Raw genomic sequence first — 24,487 nt, 5'->3', positions numbered from 1 at the left:
GAGCTCCCCACAGGTTTTCCTTGTCTCAAGTAGGGAATTTCAGAAATACGATTCTCCACAGCTGCAGAAGACTTTGCTAAAAGAGCTCTACCACCACAAGCCCGAGAGGTTCAGGAACACTGAGCCCCCCAGCAGCAGTAGGTAAGAAACCCCCCTTTGGTGTGTCCCTTGGTCACTATTTAGAAGGTGTTATATATTTATTCATTGTTTTAAAATAATATCAAGTGGGAAAAATCATCAAAAATAAAGACTCTGTCCTGTATCATCTGAGGGGCCAAATCCTGGAACCCAAAGGCAGGTAAGATTCCCGTTGGCTGTGAAAGCAGCAGGGCTGAGCCCCATACTCCTTACACAGGCCATCTAATAACCCTTCTGAAATTACTCCCGGTTTTCATTCACAGCCCAGACTCCTTATCCAAGGCAGGATTTGGTTTCTAGACAGAGAACATTCACTCGATAGTGTTGCCCCTTTGTGACCCAAGTGGATAGTCAGAGTTCAAGGCCCCAGGATGTCCCAGTTGGGTCTAGAAAATGAGGTATTTTCTTGTATTGTCTTGTATTGATGCAATTTTGTGTATTTACAAGGAATGCCCAAAGTCCTGCTCCTCCAAATGCAGGAGAAACCAGAATCAAAAGAATAGTTTCTTACCTTACAGCCACAATCCTCTTTAGCCAACTTCAGACGCAAAAACTCTCTCTTGAGCTTCTTCCAGGGCCATACACCCCCCACACAAATCGCAGCTCGGTTTTCCTGCTTTTTGCCTCTGGCTCTGAGTCTGTCTCTTGTTTGCAGTCCCACTTGTCTTTTTCACACACCCACACTCAGGTGGTCACAACATCCAGTGGAATCCTCCCCCACATGGTGCTAGTTTCTAGGCCAACTCTATTTAGACTTGTGTTAGAGGTGCCCTTGATTATCAAACAATTATCTTAAGAGAAGGGCACATTCATACATCATATTCATAACACCCACGACCACCTCTGGTTTGGCTCATCCTACTGAGGAGGCCTCGAATGGTGTCACCCAGCACCCTATCGCAAACAGAGAACAATTTTACAGATTACAAGAGCATACAAATGTAGCTATTTACATATGTGCAGAGCCCTTTTGTCAAGACAGTTTCCCATCACAAACACACAAGAATTTTATGTCTTCATATGTCTTCAGGGCTTTTCTCTCCTTTGATTCCCTTTCAGTCTGCCCATTCTGCTGGAAGGGGGGATTCATTACTGTCACAACTGTTGTATCCTTGGGGGCAGCCGGTTTAGGAAGAAATCACTTGAGGCCAGACAGCAGACAGCTAACAAAGCTACCATTTTATTTACAGACACAGAGCTCACCCAACCGGCTGAAACCAGCTGGGCTATCCCCTAATAATCTAACTCAGTTGCCATAGCAACAAAAACCATGACAACCAAATACACAACATATTCCTCCCCCCTTAATAAGAACATCCCCTAAATAAAACACACACTAGACTAGAGAAGGAGGGTAGACTGCCTCCATTCCCGGCTAAACCCTGGGGATTATTTTGCCCCATAACCGTGGGTTCGCCCTAGCTAAAGATCCAGCCGATGAGGAGGCCTTCTGTCTCTAGGTGGATTACGGCGAACTTCTGGTGTTCTTGCACCCGAAAGTACTATGGGCTCTGGGTCCGCAGCACGAATAGGTGAGGAGGTGGTATCAGCTCATGCTGGGCAAAGGGGTATCTCAGTCGCCGGCAGTAATGGAGGAGAACAGTCAGAAACAGGTGATTTGTGATTCGGTGTCTCACCAGAAGTGGTGAAGTCAGACCACTCAACTGCAGATGTGTCCTGAGGACTGGCATGACCTGGCCACAGCTGATCTACATGTCGCTGCCAGGTAAGATTCTCTGCAGTCTGGACTGTGTAGGAAACAGGTCCTGTTTGAGTGATGATTGTGGCAGGGACCCATTTAGCTCTGGAAGTATAATTCCAAGCCAAAACTGGCTGTCCCGGGCTAAAGGTTCACTCTTTTGCTCTGGGTGCCCGTCTGATAACTTGATTTTGCTGCTGATGTTGCACAATTTGTCGGGGTTCAGAAGGTTTCAGCAGATCAAAGCAAGTGCGCAGCTGTCATCCCATCATTAGAAAGGCCGGGGATGCCTTGGTCGTAGCATGAGGTGTGTTTCTGTAGGAAAGTAAGAAGGTATCCAGACACTTTTGAATGGAGTGTTGTCCCCTTGCTGATTTCAAAGCGTGTTTCATTGTCTGCACAAATCTTTCAGCTAATCCGTTGGTGGATGGATGATATGGTGCTGACGTGATGTGGTGTATCCCATTTGCCTTCATAAAATTTTGAAACTCCTGAGAGACGAACTGCGGTCCGTTGTCGCTCACAAGTTGTTCTGGCAGACCAAAATGACTAAAGAGTCCTCGTAGTTTTTGGATAGTACTCTCTGCAGTAGTGGACTGCATTATAGAGACTTCTGCCCATTTAGAATGGGCATCTACTGCCACCAAGAACATGCTTCCTTCAAGGGGGGCAGCGAAGTCAATGTGAATACGTTGCCATGGGTTTTCAGGCCAGTCCCATGGGTTTAGGGGTGCCCACTGGGGTGCATTCCTCACACCCTGACATGACATACAAGCTTTTGCCTTCTCTTCAATAGCACTGTCCAATCCAGGCCACCAAAAATAGCTTTGTGTAATTTCCTTCATGTGCACTATTCCACAGTGACCGGAATGTAGCTGTTCTAACATCTGTGATCTCAGTGGTGGTGGAATAATGACACGTCTCCCCCCCAACAAACAACCAGATTGGACCGATAACTCCATCCTCCTGGACATGTAGGTAACAAGGTCGGGTGAGACCGGAGAGGTTTGTCGAGATTTTCCATGCATCACCAGGTCCATAACTTGGGACAATACTGGGTCAACGCGAGTTGCCTTCCTTATCTGAGTAGCAGTGATGGGTGTATTCTCTACCTGTTCAAAGTAGAAGATTTCCGTTTGGGCACTATCTTGATGTTTGACCGGCAAAGGCAACCTTGAGAGGCCATCTGCATTGCCGTGCAGAGTGGATTTCCGATATTTGATTTCATATGTGTGTGCTGAAAGTAACAATGCCCAACGTTGCATAAGACTAACAGCTAATGGGGGAATGCCTGTGTAGGGTCCAAAAATTGACGTCAGAGGTTGATGGTCTGTGAGAAGAGTAAACTTTCGCCCAAACAGGTACTGATGAAACTTCCGAATTCCAAAAACAATTCCTAATGCCTCACGTTCGATTTGGGCGTAGTTAGTTTCTGCTTTGCTTAGAGTGCGTGAAGCAAAAGCAATAGGTCTCTCTTCTCCCGAAGGCATAATGTGTGACACGACTGCTCCCACTCCATAAGGGGAGGCATCGCAGGCCAATTGTAGGGGTAAGAATGGATCGAAGTGCGTTAGAACTTCAGAATTTAGCAATGCATCCTTAGCTTTGTTAAATGCAACATCACAGGCTTCAGTCCACTTCCAGGCCTTGTTCTGCCCAAGGAGCTCATGAAGTGGTTTTAGCAGTGTGGCTAACTGTGAGATGAACTTTCCATAATAGTTCAGTAGTCCTAGAAACAAGCGCAGCTGGCTTACATTTTGAGGTGGGGGAGCCTCCACAATAACTTTAACTTTTGCAGGGGCCTTATGAAGACCTGCAGAATCAATGATGTGTCCCAAATATTCAACAGAGGGCTTGAAGAATTCACACTTGTCTTTGCGAACTCGTAGGCCATACTCTTCCAGTCATTGTAGGGTAGCCTCTAAATTCTTTAAGTGATCCTCTTCATTTCTTCCAGTGACCAGGATATCATCCAGATAGCACTGAACTCCTGACAAGCCACACAAGATCTGGTCCACAGCCCTCTGGAATAGGGCGGGAGCAGACGTTATTCCAAAGGGTAGGCGACAGTATCAATAAAGCCCCTTATGAGTCACAATAGTCAACAGCTCTTGGGACTTTTCATCGACGTGCATCTGTAAATATGCTTGACTCAGATCAATCTTACTGAACTTTTGTTCCCCAGCCAGGCCTGCGAAGAGGTCATCGATGCGGGGAAGCAGGTATTGCTCTGCACACAACACTGGGTTGACAGTGACTTTAAAATCACCGCAAATCCAGAGAGAGCCATCTTTCTTCACTATTGGAACGATAGGAGTGGCCCATGAGCTATGGGTAACTGGTATTAGGACTCCATTGGTGACCAGGCGCTCCAGGTCCACTTCGACTTTCGGCCTGATGGCATATGGCACAGTTCGGGCTTTCAGATATTTTGGTGGACTGTCAGGTTTAATGTTCAATGTCACAGTGATTCCCTTCATACTTCCCAAATCATCTCCAAAAACAGCAGCATGTTTCCTTAGTATAGGGGTTAGACTGGTTTCTTCTTTAGTCATCCAGTGCACTTCTGACCAGTTCAGTTGAATCTTCCCAAGCCAAGACCTACCCATTAAGGCTGGGTAGTTACCTCTCACCACAAACAGTGGCAATTTAGCAGCCTGTCCATTGAGCTCCACCATAACATCAATAGTGCCCAACATGGGCACAGCTTCTCCCGTATTCGTCTTCAGAACAGTTTTTGTTGCCTTAAGCGGAAGATGCTGTAGCTTTTCTTTATACACAGTCTCAGAGACCTGCGAGACAGCTGCACTGGTGTCCAGTTCCATGCGTATAGGTTTGCCATCCAACAACGGGGTTACCCAGTATTCATGTGAGCCCATTGCCAAAGACAAAACATGCAGTGGCACTTCCTCTTGCGATGAGGTGTCACTTTGATCATCCTTGGTCTGCTCTAGGGTATGCAGGGTTCCTCTTTTTGTCAGCCAGACCACAGGCCTCTTTTTCTTTTGTTTACAGGCACACTCAATGTGTCCCTTTTTGCCACAGTGTTGACACACCAGGTCCTTACACCAGCATTCTGATGCCTGGTGACCCAGCTTACCACAGCGGTAACATTCTTGACTCTGCACAGTTTTGTGGGTCAGTTCTTGTGACACTTTTTGCACCCTAGGGGATGCACCGATGTATTGCGCCTCCCTTGTAGCCAGTTCCATGGAGACAGCAATATCAACAGCCTTCTGTAAGGTAAGCTGAGCCTCTGTCAGTAGGCGCTTCCGTATAGCTTCACTGTAGAGGCCACACACTAACCTGTCACGCAGGGCATCATTTACCATCTCTTTAAATTCACAGTGTTCTGCTAGCTTTTTTAAAATTGCTACAAATTGTACAACTGTTTCATCTTCCTTTTGGTCTCTTTTGTGGAACCTATATCTTTCAGCAATTACCAGTGGTTTTGGGGAAAAATGGGACCCCAGGATTTCCACAATGTCACTGTAAGATTTAGTCTCAGGCTTAACAGGGTGTAGGAAGCTGCATAACAGGGAGTAGGTTTTAGCCTCTACAACACTTAAGAATATTGAAACCTTCTTCGCTTCTGTAATGTCATTTGCAATAACAAAAAGCTCAAAACGCTCAGTATACACAGGCCACTGCTCTATATTCTCGTCAGAAGGTTCCAGTGGCCTGGTCAGAGCAGCCATGATTTTAGTTTCACTTTCACAGTCAGTGCAAACAAGCAGTATTTTTCTTTGTTTGTTCTTTACCTTGACTTCTACTTCCTTCTGTTACTGGAGCAGCACTGGGATCCCATCCATCGTCGCCACTTGTTATATCCTTGGGGGCAGCCGGTTTAGGAAGAAATCACTTGAGGCCAGACAGCTAACAAAACTACCATTTTATTTACAGACACAGAGCTCACCCAACCGGCCGAAACCGGCTGGGCTATCCCCTAATAATCTAACTCGGTTGCCATAGGAACAAAAACCATGACAACCAAATGCACAACAACAACTTTCTCAGCCTCAAATTCCACAGGTATATTCTCAGTTTTGGAGGCAGCCAGTTGGGTCAGTTGCTTATTCTTTGTGGTTCAGACACCTTGTTCTCCCCCTAGGGTCTCTGAACCCTGATTGTCTGGCCTCCTCATGGCCACACCATGCTTTCGGGCTCCTTGCTATGCCCCTGAATCTCTCTGTCTCTTGTCTGCACTCCAGCTAGTCTTTTTCACACACACAAACAATACCCAGTGGAACATTACACAACATTTTCAGAAAGCTGCTGAGGATAGAACTTGGACTCCCTGTAAATGGGTTGTGCCCAGGATCAATGGCCCCACTGTGTCATCTTGAGCCCCCTCCCCCCCCCAGTTACTGTGATACAAGGCAGCCTGCAAACATGCTGGTTTGCAACTGAGCCCCAGTCCTGCTCCATCCCCTGAGATCACACCCCTCAGGTAATTTACTTTGTCACAGGAAAAATTGCATCTTGCTGATTTCACCTTTAAGCTGGCGTGGCGTAGCCTCTCCAGCACAGCTCCCAGCTTCCACAAGTGCTCCACAAACAGCTTCCAAATGACAATGGTGCCATCAACATACACCAGGCAAGATGTGCTCCACGGGTCTGCCAGCACAACATCCGTCAGCCTTTGGAACATGCCAGGGGTACTACAGAATCCAAAAGGCATGACATTAAATTTTAAAAGGCTCTGTTTGCTGGATCATAACATTAAACAGGTTGTAGAGCAGTTTCTTAACTAAGGGCTGGGGGAAAGTTGACAAGTTCGGGGGAGCATGTGGTTCGGACAGAGACATCCCTAAGTGGAGGATCTGTTAATGGAGATTCTCTATGTTTGAGTAAAGAGGAGAGGATGGAAGATGATAAAATATGGATAGGATCCGATAAGAAAAAGTCAAATGAAAACGAGTCCCATTCAAGTACATCATTTAATGGCAGACAGCTAAAAAGTGACAATTTTAAAGTGCTTATATACAAATGCTAGAAGTCTAAATAATAAGATGGGTGAACTAGAGTGCCTCGTATTAAATTAGGATATCGATGTATCAGGCATCACAGAAACTTAGTGGAATGAGGATAATCGATGGGACACAGTAATACCAGGGTACAATATATATCAAAGGACAGAACAGGTTGTGCTGCTGGTGAGGGAGTGGCACAATGTATGAAAGAAAGCATAGAATAAAATGAAGTAAAAATCTTAAGTGAACCAAACTGAACCATAGAATCTCTATGGATAGTAATTCCATGTTCTAATAATAAAAATATAGCAGTAGGGATATATTACCGATCACCTGACCGCATGGTGATAGTGACTGTGAAATGCTCAGGGAGATTTGAAAGGCTATAAAAATGAAAAACTCAATAATAATGGGGGATTTCAACTATTCCTGTACTGATTGGGTACATATCACCTCAGGAAGAGATGCAGAGAGAAAGTTTCTTGATATCTTAAGTGACTGCTTCTTGGAGCAGCTAGTCCTGGAACCCACAAGGGAAGAGTCAATTCTTGATTTGGTCCAAGAGGTGAATAGAGCTGGACTACTTGGAAATAATGACCATAATATGATTAGATGTAATATCCCTGTGGCAGGGAAAACACCACAGTAACATTTAATTTCAGAAAGAGGAACTGCACAAAAATGAGAAAGCTAGTTAAACAGAAATTGAAAGGTAGAATGACAAAATTGAAATCCCTGTAAGCTGTGTGGAAAATTTAAAGACACCTTAATAGATGCTCAACTTGAATGTATATCCCAAAATAAAAAACATAGTAAAAGGATCAAAAAAGTTCCACTGTGGATGAGCAACAAAGTAAAAGAAGCAGTGAGAGGCAGAAAGGCATCTTTTAAAAAGAGGACATTAATTCCTATTGAGGAAAATAGAAAGGAGCATAAACTCTGGCAAGTGATGTGTAAAAATATAATTAGGAAGGAAAGTATTTGAAGAACAGCTGGACACAGACTTAAAAAGTAAAATAAAAAAAAATTCAGTACATCAGAAGCAGGAATAAACAACCAGTTGGGCCACTGGATGATCGAGATGCTAAAGGAGCACTCAAGGACGATAAGGCCATTGCAGAGAAACTAAATGAATTCTTTGCATCGGTCTTCATGGCGGAGGCTGTGAGGGAGATTCCCACACCTGAGCCATTCTTTTAGGGTGACAAACCTGAGGAACTGTCCCAGATTAAGGTGTCAATAGAGGAGGTTTTGTACCAGAACCGGGAACAGACGGGATTCATCCAAGAGTTCTAAGGGAACATGAATGTGAAATTGCAGAATGACTAACTGTGATATATAACCTGTAATTTAAATCAGCTTCTGTACCAGATGGCTGGAGGATCGCTAATGTGATGCCATTTTTTTAAAAAGGCCCAAGAGGTGATACTAGCAATTACAGGCTGCTAAGCCTGACTTCAGTACTAGGCAAACTGGATGAAACGATAGTAAACAGAATTATAAGACACAGAGATGAACACAATTTGTTGGGGAAGAGTCAACATATTGTCTGGTAAAGGGAAATCACGCCTCACCAATCTAAGAAAACTCATTGAAGGGGTCAACAAGCATGTAGACAAGGGGGATCCAGTGGATATAGTGCACTTTGATTTTCAGAAAGCCTTTGACAAGGTCCTTTAGCAAAGGCTATTAAGCAAAGTGAGCTGTCGTGGGATAACAGAGAAGATCCTGTCATGGAAAAGTAACTGCCTAAAAGACAGGAAAGAAAGGGTAGGAATAAATGGTCAGTTTTCAGAAGGGAGAGAGGTAACTAGTGGTGTCCCCCAGGGGTCTGTTCTGGGACCAGTCCTATTCAACATATTCATAAATGATCTGGATAAGGGGGCAACCAGAGAGGTGGTGAAGTTTGCAGATGATACAAAAGGACTCTAGATAGTTAAGTCCCAGGCAAACTGCAAAGAGCTGCAAAGGGATCTCTCAAAACTGAGTGACTAGGAAACAAAATTATGGATGAAATTCTGTGTTGATAGATGTAAAGTGATGCACATTGGAAAACATAATCCTAACTTTACATATACAATGATCGGGTCTAAATTAACTGTTCTATTCTAGAAAGACATCCTAGAGTCACTCTGGATAGATCTTTGAAAACATCCACTCAATGTGCAGCCGCCGTCAAAAAAGCTAACAGAATGTTGGGAATCACGAAGAAAGGAATAGATAGTAAGACATAAAATATCATATTGCCTCTATATGAATCCATTGTACGCCCACATCTTGAATACTCCATGCAGATCTGGTCACCCCATCTCAAAAAAGATATATTAGAATTGGAAACGGTTCAGAAAAGGGCAACAAAAGTTATTAGGGGTATGGAATATCTGCCATATGAAAAGAGATTAATAACACTGAGACTTTTCAGCTTGGAAAAGATATATGGGGATATGATAGAAGTCATTAAAATCATGACTGGTGTGGAGAAAGTACATCAGAAAGTGTTATTTACTCCTTCTCATAACACAAGAACTAGGGTCACCATATGAAATTATTGGGAAGCAGGTTTAAAACAAACAAAAGGAAGTATTTCTTCACACAATGCAGAGTCAACTTGTGGAACTCCTTGCCAGATGATGTTGTGAAGGCCAAGACTATAACCGGGTTCAAAAAAGAACTACATAAGTTCATGGAGGATAGGTCCATCAAAGGCTATTAGCCAGGATGGGCAGGGATGGTATCCCTAGCCTCTGTTTGTCAGAAGCTGGGCATAGGGGACAGAGGTTGGATCAGTTGATGATTACCTGCTCTGTTTATTCTCTCTGAAGCATTGGCCTCTGTCGGAAGACAGGATACAGGGCTAGATGGACTTTTGGTCTCAATCCGTATGGCCATTCTTATATTTTCACTGTGTTAATGCCATTGTCAGTCCATCATTGGAGTGCACCTCCACTACTACTTGCAGGAGCCGCTGGTCAAGTCCAGAGAGGAGAATAAGCAGGATGTTCCCTGCAAGTCTAGAGTGTTGTCTGTTTTAGGAAAGGGATGTGCATCCCTCATGTTAAAGTCATTCAACGCAAACGGAGCCTCTCCCTATCATTTCTTGCAGTTATTTGCGTCACTCTGCCGTGTGGCGGAAGGGGATCCAAGATGGTTCCAGTGTCACAGATCTCACATCTCCAGTCTCGAGCCGGTGCTCTGTCAACCCTGTGCACACCAGGTCATTGTCCCAAGTGGAGAAGACACCAAGGTAATTTCCCAACAGGTTCCAGGCTGCCTGCCGTTTCCAGGTAACAGATTCCTCCTCCTCAGCCCCAGTTCCTGCGCAAGAGCTTCTCTCTCCCACGCGTGTTTCACTCCCATGTTCAGTCTGTCACAGTGACTCCCTCTTTCCTCAGTGCTTTGCAGCACTGCTAGTACTTCAGTCACTGCCTCTGGGTACAGTCACCCCTGGGGGGATGTACCAAACCCCAAGCCCTGGTACATGACTTGGGCTTCTGCCGTCACATTGGAAACTCTCACTGGGACACAGCCCTGGGTACCTTTGCCCAAGGCCTGGGACAGCAGGAATTCATGTCAGCCTAGTGGCTGAGGTACCAGCCTGCCCTCCAGCCCTTCTGTCAGGTCCCCTTTCACTCAACTTGCTCCTCGGGGGCAGCATCACGTTCTCCCCTCATGTCTCTATTTCCCCCGAACAAGTGTCATGGCAAACTGTCTCCGCTTGACAATACTGAGGCCTTTTTTGAAACTGAGGTCGGCCTTATACTGCCTGAGGCAATCAGGCCTGATTAGGGCTTCTGGGGAGGCGTCTTCTGCTACCAGGAATTCACAGGCTAGGTGGAGGGTGTCCAGAGTAATAGCTGTTTGCCAGAGTCCCGTGACCGTGTGCTGAGTTCTGTTTGCCACTTGGTCCAGCCCATTGAAAGGTCCCAACTTCCTCTGGGCTCCTTGGGTGCCCCTGTCCCACAATCGGGAGTGTGGAATGGAAACCTGGCTACCAGAATTGGACATGTGTGTCCATTGATGTCTCCTGGGATGTTGTATGTTGGTCTGGTCTCACTGGCAGGTATAGTCTGTCGTTGTGCCGCTAATGGTCTGCAGGCAGGGGCCTGGCCCTTGTCCCCTGTCCTTGGTAGTTTCTCTACTTCCGGGAGCTACCTTGCTGAGGGCATTCCTGCCAGAAGTGCTGCCATATCTCTACCATTGGATCTCTCCCCTCCTTTGGGAGGCCTGTATATCGGAGTTCAGCTTCCAGTATCCTTCTGTTCTTCTGTTCTTTCTGGATCATAGGGCTCCCTGTCTGCTGGTAGCTGGTTAACTTCATGGTGCAGCGCTCTGACACCCTCCATCAATGAATCAGCTAATCTAACTCCCAGTTCTTGGAGGTCTGAGTCCCATGTCTGCCCAGAATCAGCAGTGACTTCCTGGTGTACCTGAGCCCTGGGAGCTGGGCCCTCTTCTCCTGTAGCCATAAGTGCTGACTCTGTGGGTGCTCCAGGGCTGGAGCTCGCATGAGAAAAAAATGAGTGGGTGCTCCTCCTCTCCTACCCCAGCGCCTCCCGCCTGCTCGCTGCCCCGCTGATCAACTCCTCCCCAGCGTCCCCCACCAGCCATGATCAGCTGTTCCCCAGCATGCAGGAGGCACTGGGAGGTAGGGGGAGGAGCGGGGACAGGGCATGCTCAGGAGTGTGGCGGAACTGGGCAGGAAGAGGCAGGGCAGGGTGGGGGCTTGGGGGAAGGGGTGGGTGGTGTGGGGGTGGGGCAGAGGCAGGAAGAGGCGGGATGGGGGGGGAGGGTGGGGGCAGGGGGTGTGTGGGGGGCAGGGCCTGGGGCGGAGCAGCGGGTTCAGCACTGCAGGAAGTTTGGGTGGGACAGCCGTGGGTTGGGCCAGGAAGACTGGGCCCTCATCGGTGCTCCAGGGCCGGGGGAGAGCTGGGGCTGCACGACTGCACATCAGGGGAGGGCACGCTAGCTTTGGGCAAGGACGAGAGGCCACTATGGGGGGGGCAGGGGGTGTGGGGCAGGGGCCAGAGACCACAGTGGGGGCTTGGAAAGGGCGGAGCTGTGGGACTAGCCTCCCCAAACCAGCCATTCACCCAATGCCCATGCCAGCAGGGCTCGCATTGACAAGGCCTAGCTGGTAAAGCACCTACAGTGTTGGCGTCCGAGCAGTGGCATAGCCAGGTTCTAACATCAGGGGCAGCGAACACATAAAAAAAGGTGCCATTCCAACCCCTTCCCCAAATCCCCAGCCCCGCCTCCTCCCCGGGCGTGCCACATTTCCCCTACACCCCCCCTCCCTCCCAGGCTTTCACACGGCAAGCCTGGGAGGGATGTGGGGGTGGCAGCGTGCTCAGGGGTGGAGGAGATGGAGTGGAGGTGAGCTGGGGCCGGGGAGCTGCCCGCAGCAGGTAACCCGGGGCGGCGCACAGGGGAAGCACTCCCTGCCCCAGCTCACCTCCTCCTCCACCTCCCTGGGCCTGAGCACGAAGCCGCCGCTTGCTTCTCCGCCCTCCCAGGCTTCCCACGTGAAGAGCTGATTTGTGGGAAGCCAGGGGGTAGGGGCAGAGAAGCAGAGCGGGGCAGCGCATTCAGGGGAGGAGGCAGAGGCGGAGTGGAGGTGAGCTGGAGCAGGGCTGAGTGGCAGGAAGCTGCCAGTGGGTGCTCTGCACCCACCAAATTTTCCCTGTGGGTGCTTCAGCCCCAGAGCAACCAGGGAGTCAGAGCCTAAGGCACCAATTTTGGAGAATGTGCTCAGGGGGAGTGGCTGCTGCCCCTGCTCCCTCCCTAGCTACGCTACTGCATCCGAGTTGTGGTAACCTGGCATGCTACAGGCACCCTGGGGATCTGATGTACTTGGGGAACAAAAGTAATTACCCTGGTGTCCAAAGTGGGATGCCGGCTGGGAGATTTGGCTGGCAAGGCTCATGGGGCAGGTACCACAGGTGCGAGGGCTGCTTGGTGGGTGGAAATGGCCAACCCTGACAATCAAAGTGTCCCCCTGAGCGCCGAGAGCAGAAATAGGGCAGGGCGGGTGGAGAGATGTGGCCGCCCGGCTTCGTGCCCGGAGCTCATACTGGGGTTGGCCAGGGCTGGGCCGGCTGAAGCAACCTGGCTGTGTGAGCTCCCCAAGTAAGTGGCTGGGGTGATGCTGCCAAGCTGGATTTCCTTGGTCTGCTGCTCCACGGCAAAGCCCAGGAGGGGTTTGAAGGACTGACACATGGTACTGCAGGGAATATGCCTCTGTCAGGGGTGCCCCCCCGGCGATCTCTGGATTGGATCCTGAGAGGAACCAGGCAGACAAGGAAAGGGAGAATCTGTCAGTGATTTGGGGTATGCCCTTTGGCACCTGGACCCAAGGCATTCCTGGACTATGATGTGGGATTTATTGGGCAGAGACCAGTTGCGGAGTCACACAGCTAGAAGAGAGACCTGGAGAGCTGGCTGCAAGGAGAGACCCAAAGCATGAAAGAGACCCGCCCTCCCCCCGCCTCAGGATTGGTGTGGAACTAGAACTAGCCTCATAGATGCTACAGGCATAGCCACTGGCTTCCTCCGGGTCAACCCAGAGCTGCCCCACCCAAAGCCCCCTGAGGACAACCCACAGCCGAACCACCGGCCCCAGCACACCGCCAAGCCGCCTCACTCCACCCCGTAGCATGGCGCAGTACGGCCCTAGCGCCAGCGCTGGGTGACACCAGCCCCAGGAGGCTCTATGCCGGTAGGAGGGGGCCTAGCCTGGGATGAGAAGGGGTGAACGGGGCCCCAGCCTCTGTTTGCCAGAAGCTGGGAACAGGCAACAGGGGATGGGTCACTTGATGATTCCCTGCTCTGTTCATTCCCTCTGAAGCATTGGCCTCTGTCGGAAGACAGAATACAGGGCTAGATGGACTTTTGGTCTCCACCCGTATGGCCATTCTTATATTCTCATGGTGTTAATGCCATCGTCAGTCTATCACTGGAGTGCACCTCCACTACTACTTGCAGGAGCCGCAGGTCAAGTCCAGGGAGGAGAATAAGCAGGACGTTCCCCACAAGTCTAGAGTGTTGTCAATCCTAGGAAAGGGATGTGCATCCCTCATGGTAACGTCATTCAACACAAACAGGGCCTCTCCCTATCATTTCTTGCAGTTATTTGCGTAACTCTGCCGTGTGGCAGAAGGGGATCCAAGATGGTTCCAGTGTCCCAGATCTCGCATCTTCAGTCTCGGGCCAGTGCTCTGTCAACCCTGTGCGCACCAGGTCATTGTTCCAAGAGAAGAGGACACCAAGGTAATTTCCCAACAGGTTCCAGGCTCCCTGCCGTTTCCCAGGTAACAGATTCCTCCTCCTCCACCCCAGCTCCTGCCCAAGAGCTTCTCTCTCCCACGCGTGTTTCACTCCCATGTTCAGTCTGTCATGGTGATTCCCTCTTTCCTCAGTGCTTCGCAGCACTGCTAGTACTTCGGTCACTGCCTCTGGGTACAGTCACCTCTGGGGGGATGTACCAAACCCCAAGCCCTGGTACATGACTTGGGCTTCTGCTTCGTATTGGAAACTCTCACTGGGACGCTATCACCTGTGTCCTGGGGGCTGGGCCCTCTTCTCCTGTAGCCATAGGTGCCGACTCCGTAGGTGCTCCAGGGCCAGAGCTCGCATGGGAAAAAAATGAGTGGGTGCTCAGCACCCACTGACAGCCAGCTCCTCCTCTCCTACCCTAGCGCCTCTCGCCCACTCGGTGCCCCGCTGAACAACTCCTCCCCCTCCCACCCCCCAGTGCCTCCCACCTGCCATGATCAGCTGTTCCCCAGCATGCAGGAGGCACTGGAGGGTAGGGGGGGAAGTGGGAACGGGGCACGCTCAGGAGAAGGGCAGAACTGGGCAGGAAGAGGCAGGGTGAGGGTGGGGAGAAGGGGTTGTGTGGGGGTGGGGCCTGGGGCAGAGCAGGGGCTTTATCACCTCAGGGGGGTTAGCGTGGGGCAGCTGTGGGTTAGGCCGGGAAGGCTAGGGCCATCCGGTGCTCCTGGGCTGGGGCTGCATGGGTGCCTGGGTCGATAAGGGCAGGGGAGAGTGCGCTAGCCTTGGGCAAGGACCAGAGGCCACAGTGGGGGGGCGACTGGGGGTGTGAGGCAGGGGCCAGCGGCCACAATGGGGGCTGGGTTCCAGTGGGTATGGAAGGGGTGGGGTCTTGGGCAGAAGGAGTCACCAAATGAAATTAATAGCCAGCAGGTTTTAAAACAAGGAAAAAGAAATATTTCTTCACACAACGCACAGTCAACCTGTGGAACTCCTTGCCAGAGGATGATGTGAAGGCCAAGACTATAACAGGCTTCAAAAAAGAACTAGATAAGTTTATGGAGGACAGGTCCATCAATGGCTATTAGCCAGGATGGGCAGGGATGGTGTCCCTGGCCTCTGTTTGCCAGAAGCTGGGCAGGGGGGACAGGAGATGGATCACTTGATGATTCCCTGTTCTGTTCATTCCCTCTGAAGCATTGGCCATTGTCAGAAGATAGGATACAGGGTTAGATGGACTTTTGGTCCCAACCCGTGTGGCCATTCTTATGTTCTCACCACGTTAATGCCATAGTCAGTCTATCATTGGAGTGCACCTCCACTTCTACTTGCCAGTAGGCCCTGGTCAAGTCCAGAGAGGAGAATAAGCAGGACGTTCCCCGCAAGTCTAGAGTGTTGTCAATCCTAGGAAAGGGATGTGTATCCCTCATGGTAATGTCATTCAACACAAACAGGGCCTCTCCCTACCATTTCTTGCAGTTATTTGCATAACTCTGCCGTGTGGCAGAAGGGGATCCAAGATGGTTCCAGTGTCCCAGATCTCGCATCTTCAGTCTCGGGCCAGTGCTCTGTCAACCCTGTGCGCACCAGGTCATTGTTCCAAGAGAAGAGGACACCAAGGTAATTTCCCAACAGGTTCCAGGCTCCCTGCCGTTTCCCAGGTAACAGATTCCTCCTCCTCCACCCCAGCTCCTGCCCAAGAGCTTCTCTCTCCCACGCGTGTTTCACTCCCATGTTCAGTCTGTCATGGTGATTCCCTCTTTCCTCAGTGCTTCGCAGCACTGCTAGTACTTCGGTCACTGCCTCTGGGTACAGTCACCTCTGGGGGGATGTACCAAACCCCAAGCCCTGGTACATGACTTGGGCTTCTGCTTCGTATTGGAAACTCTCACTGGGACGCTATCACCTGTGTCCTGGGGGCTGGGCCCTCTTCTCCTGTAGCCATAGGTGCCGACTCCGTAGGTGCTCCAGGGCCGGAGCTCGCATGGGAAAAAAATGAGTGGGTGCTCAGCACCCACTGACAGCCAGCTCCTCCTCTCCTACCCCAGCGCCTCTCGCCCACTCGGTGCCCTGCTGAACAACTCCTCCCCCTCCCACCCCCCAGTGCCTCCCACCTGCCATGATCAGCTGTTCCCCAGCATGCAGGAGGCACTGGAGGGTAGGGGGGGAAGCGGGAACAGGGCACGCCCAGAAGAAGGGCAGAACTGGGCAGGAAGAGGCAGGGCGAGGGTGGGGAGAAGGGGTTGTGTGGGGGTGGGGCCTGGGGCAGAGCAGGGGCTTTATCACCTCAGGGGGGTTAGCGTGGGGCAGCTGTGGGTTAGGCCGGGAAGGCTAGGGCCATCCGGTGCTCCTGGGCTGGGGCTGCATGGGTGCCTGGGTCGATAAGGGCAGGGGAGAGTGCGCTAGCCTTGGGCAAGGACCAGAGGCCACAGTGGGGGGGGGGCGACTGGGGGTGTGAGGCAGGGGCCAGCGGCCACAATGGGGGCTGGGTTCCAGTGGGTATGGAAGGGGTGGGGTCTTGGGCAGAAGGAGTCACCAAATGAAATTAATAGGCAGCAGGTTTTAAAACAAACAAAAAGAAATATTTCTTCACACAACACATAGTCAACCTGTGAAACTCCTTGCCAGAGGATGTTGTGAAGGCCAAGACTATAACAGGCTTCAAAAAAGAACTAGATAAGTTCATGGAGGACAGGTCCATAAAAGGCTATTAGCCAGGATGGGCAGGGATGGTGTCCCTGGCCTCTGTTTGCCAGAAGCTGGGCAGGGGGGACAGGAGATGGATCACTTGATGATTCCCTGTTCTGTTCATTCCCTCTGAAGCATTGGCCATTGTCAGAAGATAGGATACAGGGTTAGATGGACTTTTGGTCTCAACCCGTGTGGCCATTCTTATGTTCTCACCACGTTAATGCCATTGTCAGTCTATCATTGGAGTGCACCTCCACTTCTACTTGCCAGTAGGCCCTGGTCAAGTCCAGAGAGGAGAATAAGCAGGACATTCCCCGCAAGTCTAGAGTGTTGACTGTCTTAGGAAAGGGATGTGCATCCCTCATGGTAACGTCATTCAACGCAAACGGAGCCTCTCCCTATCATTTCTTGCAGTTATTTGCGTAAATCTGCCGTGTGGCGGAAGGGGATCCAAGATGGTTCCAGTGTCCCAGATCTCGCATCTTCAGTCTCGGGCCAGTGCTCTGTCAACCCTGTGCGCACCAGGTCATTGTCCCAAGTGGAGAAGAGATCAAGGTAATTTCCCAACAGGTTCCAGGCTCCCTGCCGTTTCCCAGGTAACAGATTCCTCCTCCTCAGCCCCAGTTCCTGCCCAAGAGCTTCTCTCTCCCACGCGTGTTTCACTCCCATGTTCAGTCTGGCACGGTGATTCCCTCTTTCCTCAGTGCCTTGCAGCACTGCTGGTACTTTGGTCACTGCCTCTGGGTACAGTCACCCCTGGGGGGATGTACCAAACCCCAAGCCCTGGTACATGACTTGGGCTTCTGCCATCACATTGGAAACTCTCACTGGGACACAGCCCCGGGTACTTTTTCCCAAGCCCTGTGCCAGCAGGAAATCACTTCAGCCTAGTGGCCGGGGTACCAGCCTGCCTTCCAGCCCTTCTGTCAGGTCCCCTTTCACTCATCTCGCTCCTCGGGGGCAGCATCACGTTCTCCCCTCATGTCTCTATTTCCCCCGAACAAGTGTCATGGCAAACTGTCTCTGCTTGACAATACTGAGGCCTTTCTTGAAACTGAGGTCGGCCTTATACTGCCTGAGGCAATCAGGCCTGATTAGGGCTTCTGGGGAGGCGTCTTCTGCTACCAGGAATTCACAGGCTAGATGGAGGGTGTCCAGAGTAATAGCTGTTTGCCAGAGTCCCGTGACCGTGTGCTGAGTTCTGTTTGCCACCTGGGTTCTGGTGGGTATGGAAGGGGCGGGGTCTTGGGCAGAAGGGGCGGGGCTGGGGGACTAGTCTCCCCAAGCCAGCCATTCACCCACCGCCCATGCCAGCAGGGCATTGACAAGGCCTAGCTGGTAAAGCACCTACAGTGCTTGCGTCCAAGTCGCGATAACCTGGCATGCGACAGGCGCCCTAGGGGGTCTGATGTACTGGGCAACCACAGTAATTACACGGTTGTCCAAGGTGGGATGCCGGCTGCAGATTTGGCTGGCAAGGCTCATGGGGCAGGTACCACAGGTGCGAGGGCTGCTTGGTGGGTGGAAATGACCAACCCTGACAATCAAAGTGTCCCCCTGAGTGCTGAGAGCAGAAATAGGGCAGGGCAGGTGGAGAGATGTGGCCGCCCGGCTTCGTGCCCGGAGCTCATACTGGGGTTGGCCAGGGCTGGGATGGCTGAAGCAACCTGGCTGTGTGAGCTGCCCAAGTAAATGGCTGGGGTGATGCTGCCAAGCTGGATTTCCTTGGCCTGCTGCTCCAAGGCAAAGCCCAGGAGGGGTTTGAAGGACTGACACATGGTGCCGCAAGGAATATGCCTCTGTCGGGGTGCCCCAGGGCGATCTCTGGATTGGATCCTGAGTGGAACCAAGCAGACAAGGAAAGGGAGAATCTGTCAGTGATTTAGGGTATGCCCTTTGGCACCTGGACCCAAGGCATTCCTGGACTATGATGTGGGATTTATTGGGCAGAGACCAATTTGGGAGTCACACAGCTAGAAGAGAGAGACCCAGAGAGGTCGCTGCAAGGAGAGACCCAAAGCATGGAAGAGACACCGCCCCCCCCCCCGCCTCAGGATTGGTGTGGAACTAGAACTAGCCTCATAGATACTACAGGCATAGCCACTGGCTTCCTCCGGGTCAACCCAGAGCTGCCCCACCCAAAGCCTCCTGCAGCCAACAACCCCCCAGCCGAACTACCAGCCCCAGCACCCTGCCAAGCTGTCTCAGTCCCCCCCGGAGCACGGCGCAGTACGGCTCCAGCGACAGAAACCCCCCCCCCCCAGCACTGGCAACACGAGCCCCAGCAGGCTCTATGCAGGTAGGAGGGGGCTAGGATAAGGCTACTGTGAAGAAACTAAATGAATTCTTTACATCAGTCTTCACGGCTGAGGAGGTGAAGTAGATTTCCAAACCTGAGCCATTCTTTTAAGGTGACAAATCTGAGGAACTGTCCCAGATTGAGGTGTCAATAGAGGAGGTTTTCAACCAGGACCGGGAACAGACGGTATTCACCCAAGAGTTCTGAAGGAACATGAATGTGAAATTGCAGAACTATTAACTGTGATATATTACCTGTAATTTAAATCAGCTTCTGTACCAGATGTCGGGAGGATAGCTAGTCACTGTGGATAGTTCACTGAAAGCATTCAGTCAATGTGCAGCCGCCATCAAAAAAGCAAACAGAATGATGGGAATGATTAAGAAAGGGATAGATAATAAGACAGAAAGTATCATATTGCCTCTATGTAAATCCATGATATGCCCACATCTTGAATATTGCATGCAGATCTGGTCACCCCATCTCAAAAAAGACATAGAATTGGAAACGGTTCAGAAAAGGGCAACAAAAATTATTAGGGGTACGGAATAGCTGCCATTTGAGGAGAGATTAATAACACTGGGACTTTTCAGCTTCGAAAAGAGATATGAGGATATGATAAAAGTCTATAAAATCATGGCTGTTGTGGAGAAAGTGAATAAGGAAATGTTATTTACCCCTCATAACACAAGAAGTAGGGGGTCACCAAATGAAATTTTTGGGCAGCAGGTTTAAAACAAACAAAAGGAAGTATTTCTTCACACAATGCACAGTCAACTTGTGGAACTCCTTGTCAGATGATGTTGTGAAGGCCAAGACTATAACAGGGTTCAAAAAAGAACTAGATAAGTTCATGGAGGACAGGTCCATCAAAGGCTATTAGCCAGGATGGAGTCCCTAGCCTCTGTTTGCCAGAAGCTGGGAAAGGGGATGGATTGCTTAAATATGGAGATATACCTATCTCATAGAACTGGAAGGGGCCCTGAAAGGTCATTGAGTCCAGCCCCCTGCCTTCACTAGCAGGACCAAGGACTGATTTTGCCCCAGATCCCTAAGTGGCCCCCTCAAGGATTGGGCTCACAACCCTGGGCTTAGCAGGCCAATGCTCAAACCACTGAGCTATGAGGGGGCCTACATAAGGTGAGTCTGTGCATTGAACCCAGGCCTCCCAATGTGGCAGGCGAGAATTCTACCACAGAACCACCAATGCTACTTGCTAAGTACCTGTTCTGTTCATTCCCTCTGGGGCGCCTGGCATTGGCCACTGCTGGAAGACAGGACACTGGGCTAGATGGACCTTTGGTCTGACCCAGTCTGGCCGTTCTTACATAAGGGAGTGAGGGCAAGGGTTTCTCCCTGCTAGGGTGACCATATGTCCCAGTTTGGCCAGGACAGTCCCCTTTTAAAGCCCTGTCCCTCTCTCCTGATTTTTTTCCCAAAACTAGTATTTGTCCCATTTGCCCTCCCCAACTGCTCAGTCCCCCCATCAGCCCACATGGTTTGGGGGAACATGGGGGTGGGTGCGGAGAGCTCAGACAAGCTGTGATGTCAGGCGGCTCAGGCCATCCCTTCCATGGGGGCAGAGGTGTCCTGAGGCCAGCACTGCAGGGGGCGTCTTGGGTGAGTGGCTCAGGCTAGATCCATGCTGAGTGGGCTTAGGTGAGCCCCTCACGGTATCCAGTTTCACCCTACTCCAGGCTGTTCTCCAAGTCCAAACCCACAGACTCAAGGAAATTAACATTTAAGGGACGTGAAATCGTGGTCAGGCCCTGTTCAGTTACTGGGAGGGAAGGCAGATTTCCTGTGATTTCAGAAACTTAAAAGTGAACTGTTGCAGTTTTTTCTCAGGCTTTTCCTGACAGCACAGGCACTCTAGCACCTCTCTGGGGTATCGGGACCAGCTCTGACTGCCGGGGGAGACCCCCACCCTGCTCCCTCCAGCACAGCGCCCCCTAGTGGCACATATATGCAGAAATGAAGCTTTCTCCTTTGGGCTTTCTAAAATGTTTATTTAAACTCTAGATTATTTTATTTATTTATTGCAAACTGTGACCAATATCTCTTTTCCTGCCAGCCCTGTGACTCTGTTACATGCATACAAGGACATCTCTTTTTACTGTGCCTCTCTCATTTAATCATTTCCTGTGGAACACAATAATTCAGTCTCCTGAGGGCGGCAATGCTTTGGTCTCACTTTGGTAGTTAGGTTTAGTGTGCAAGTGCTGGGGGCTGTGAGTGGCCTGTGACATACAGGGGGTCAGACTAGGTGATCGGGAGGGTCTCTTCTGGCCTCCAACTCTGTTTCTATGACTCTGACTGTTGGGAGGGAAAACCCCTAACCCTGACTGGAATTTGTGTTTCTTTTCCCAGGATAACGGAAGATTTGAAAGCTGACTGGTGTGATTTATTTTCAAAATGGAGCAGTAAACTGCCCAGTTTGTCAGAGGAGGAAACTGAAAAATTCCAGAGGGCTGTCAAAGCTGGGAACCTCTCAGAAGCCATGTCTGTGGTGAACATGTCTGAGGTCATGTTAAGAAATACCAAGCTCAACATCGCCATCACAGGGAACTCGGGCTCTGGGAAGTCGTCTTTCATCAATGCCATAAGAAGCTTGAATGATGATGACAGAGGCGCAGCTGAGACTGGGGTGACAGAAACAACAAAGGATCCAACTGCTTACCCCCATCCCATTCACCCAAATGTGATTGTGTGGGACCTTCCTGGGATCGGAACAACGAAATATCCGGCAGAAACATACCTGACCGACGTGAAGGTTTGTCGTTATGATTTCTTCATCATCATCGCAGCTGTGCGCTTCACAGAAGCTGACACCAAACTTGCCAAAGAAATCAACAGCATGGGGAAGAAGTTTTACTTTGTCCGTACCAAGGTGGATGCGGACTTGGTTAATGAACGAAGAAAAAGAGATTTCAATGAGGAGAAAACTCTAGAGGCAATCAGAAGTGACTGCATGGAGCAGCTACAAGAAGCAGGCATCAGCTCCCCACAGGTTTTCCTGGTGTCAAGATGGGACTTTGACAAGTACGATTATCCCCAACTGCAGGAGACTTTGGCAAATGACCTCAACATTCACAAGAGACACATTCTCATCTGTGCCCTGCCCAGCACCTCTGAAGAAATCTTGAAAGAGAAACAGAAGGCCCTGCAGGAACAGATCTGGAAACAAGCCCTGAAGTCGTGCGCTCTCGCCGCTGTTCCTCTCCCATTTCTCTCCGTTAAGTGCGATGTCGACATCTTGGTGGAGAACATGAGGGAGTATTGCAAGTCCTTTGGCCTGGATAATGATTCCATCAAATCACTTGCTAAACAAGTTCGGATGTCTGTTACTGAGCTGAAGTCTGTGATAAAGTCCCCTCTGGCCAAAGATATAACAAAAGAAGAGGCTTTGAAGCGGCTCAGAGAGGCTACAGGGGAACCTATAATGACAGTTAAATATTTTATCAGCATGATACCACTGATTGGCACTGGGATAGCAGCAAAGAAATCTTACAGTATCACCTATGAAGTGCTACATACGTTTTTGGATGAAGTTACAGAAGATGCTCAACGAGTCCTGAAAAAGGCTTTGGAGGGAGCAGAGAATAACCTATAAGAGTGTCCCAAGGCAGAGCTTCTCCCCAGCTTCCCAGGATAAACTGCCACAGCCCCGGTCTCCTTTCTGCAGTTTGATTGTCCCAAATGTAAACAAACCAAGAGACAAAACCATTTTTCAGCTCAGCCTTCCACTGCCGACTTTCACGGCCTCCCCTCCCAGGGGTCTCTGGCAGTCCTGCTGCTCCTGCTTCCTGGCTCTCTCTCAGCCAGCCCCTCCTCAGTGGGTCTCTCTAGGGTCTGTCCACACTGCACACTAAGCATGGACTCTGACTTGGGTTGGATCCTCAGCCCCACTTCCTTCCACAGCCAAATCAGTCAGACTCGGGTCAGTGAGCATGCAGGAGCAGGTTGTAAGACTCTGAGTCCCCCAAGCCCTGTTATTCTGCAATGTGGACGCAGCTCAAGCTGCAGACCCATATCAGAAGCTCTGTGTGCTGCAGTGCGGACGTGCCCAAGATCTGGGTCCAGCACTTCTTTCTCCACAGAGGGTTGGTCACCTCCTCCCCATGCTGTGCTGCCCAGTGCCGCAGCCTGGGAGCAGTAGCGTAGCTGGCAGGATTCAGCGGAAGCAGCCACTTCCCCTCAGGCCGGCAGGCGCGGAAGCAGCGCCTGCCGACCGGTGCTGCCAGGCACACGGCCGGAGGAGCCGCGGGGCTGCAGGCCGGCATGGAAGCTGCGCCTGCCAGCCGGTGCAGACGCAGCCGAGCGCTGGGACAGGATGCGGGGACAGGCAACAGCGCAGGAGGGAAGGTGAGCGGGGTGGTGGGGGAGGTCTGGTCTGGGGAAGTGGCCAGAGGAGGAGACAAGGGGGGGGGCTTTTTTATGGTTTTTGCTCCCCCTATGCTGAAAACCTGGCTACGCCACTGTCTGGGAGCTGACCTTGTTCGCGAATACAGAGGCAAAAAAAAGCATTGAGTACATGAGCTTTTTCCACATCCTCTGTCACTAGGTTGCCTCCCCCATTCAGCAAGGGGCCCACACTTTCTTTGACTTTCTTCTTGTTGCCAACATACCTGTAGAAACCCTTCTTGTTACTCCTAACATTTCTTGCCAGCTGCAACTCCAAGTGTGATTTGGCCTTCCTGATTTCACTCCTGCAGCCTGAGCAATATTTTTATACTCCTCTCTGGTCATTTGTCCAATCTTCCACTTCTTGTGAGCTTCTTTGTTGTGTTTAAGATCAGCAAGGATTTCAGTGTTAAGCCAAGCTGGTCGCCTGCCATATTTACTATTCTTCCTACGCATCGGGATGGTTTGCTCCTGCAACCTCAATAAGGATTCTTTAAAATACAGCCAGCTCTCCTGGACTCCTCCCCCCCCCCATGTTATTCTCCCAGGTGATCCTGCCCATCAGTTCCCCAAGGGAATCAGTCTGCTTTTCTGAAGTCCAGGGTCCGTATTCTGCTGCTCTCCTTTCTTCCTTGTGTCAGGATCCTGAACTCGACCATCTCATGGTCACTGCCTCCCAGGTTCCCATCCACTTTTGCTTCCCCTACTAATTCTTCCCAATTTGCGAGCAGCAGGTCAAGAAGAGCTCTGCCCCTAGTTGGTTCCTCCAGCACTTGCACCAGGAAATTGTCCCCTACACTTTCCAAAAACTTCCTGGATTGTCTGTGCACTGCTGTATTGCTCTCCTCGGAGATATCAGGGTGATTGAAGTCTCCCATGAGAACCAGGGCCTGTGATCTAGTAACTACTGTTAGCTGCCTGAAGAAAGCCTCGTCCACCTCATCCCCCTGGTCTGGTGGTCTATAGCAGACTCTCACCACCACATCACCCTTGTTTCTCACTCTGGGGCTCCAA

General features: G+C 50.5%; 1 protein-coding gene across 1 annotated transcript; it reads left to right on the top strand.

Moving 5' to 3' along the window:
- Window positions 1-419: 419 nt before the first annotated feature.
- On the top strand, window positions 420-23,151 carry LOC120390102 (interferon-inducible GTPase 5-like). The gene is made up of 6 exons (XM_039512413.1): window positions 420-536; window positions 9,914-10,054; window positions 13,936-14,076; window positions 15,559-15,699; window positions 17,185-17,325; window positions 21,440-23,151. Exons 1-6 carry the CDS (start codon window positions 532-534, stop codon window positions 22,680-22,682), a joined length of 1,812 nt encoding a protein of 603 aa, XP_039368347.1. The 5' UTR covers window positions 420-531; the 3' UTR covers window positions 22,683-23,151.
- Window positions 23,152-24,487: the final 1,336 nt, after the last annotated feature.

Source organism: Mauremys reevesii, linkage group 24, assembly GCF_016161935.1.
Source record: "Mauremys reevesii isolate NIE-2019 linkage group 24, ASM1616193v1, whole genome shotgun sequence".
Taxonomy (NCBI): Eukaryota; Metazoa; Chordata; order Testudines; family Geoemydidae; genus Mauremys; species Mauremys reevesii.
Note: the sequence above shows the minus strand (reverse complement) of the source record. Positions and strands in the feature narration are given on the sequence as shown.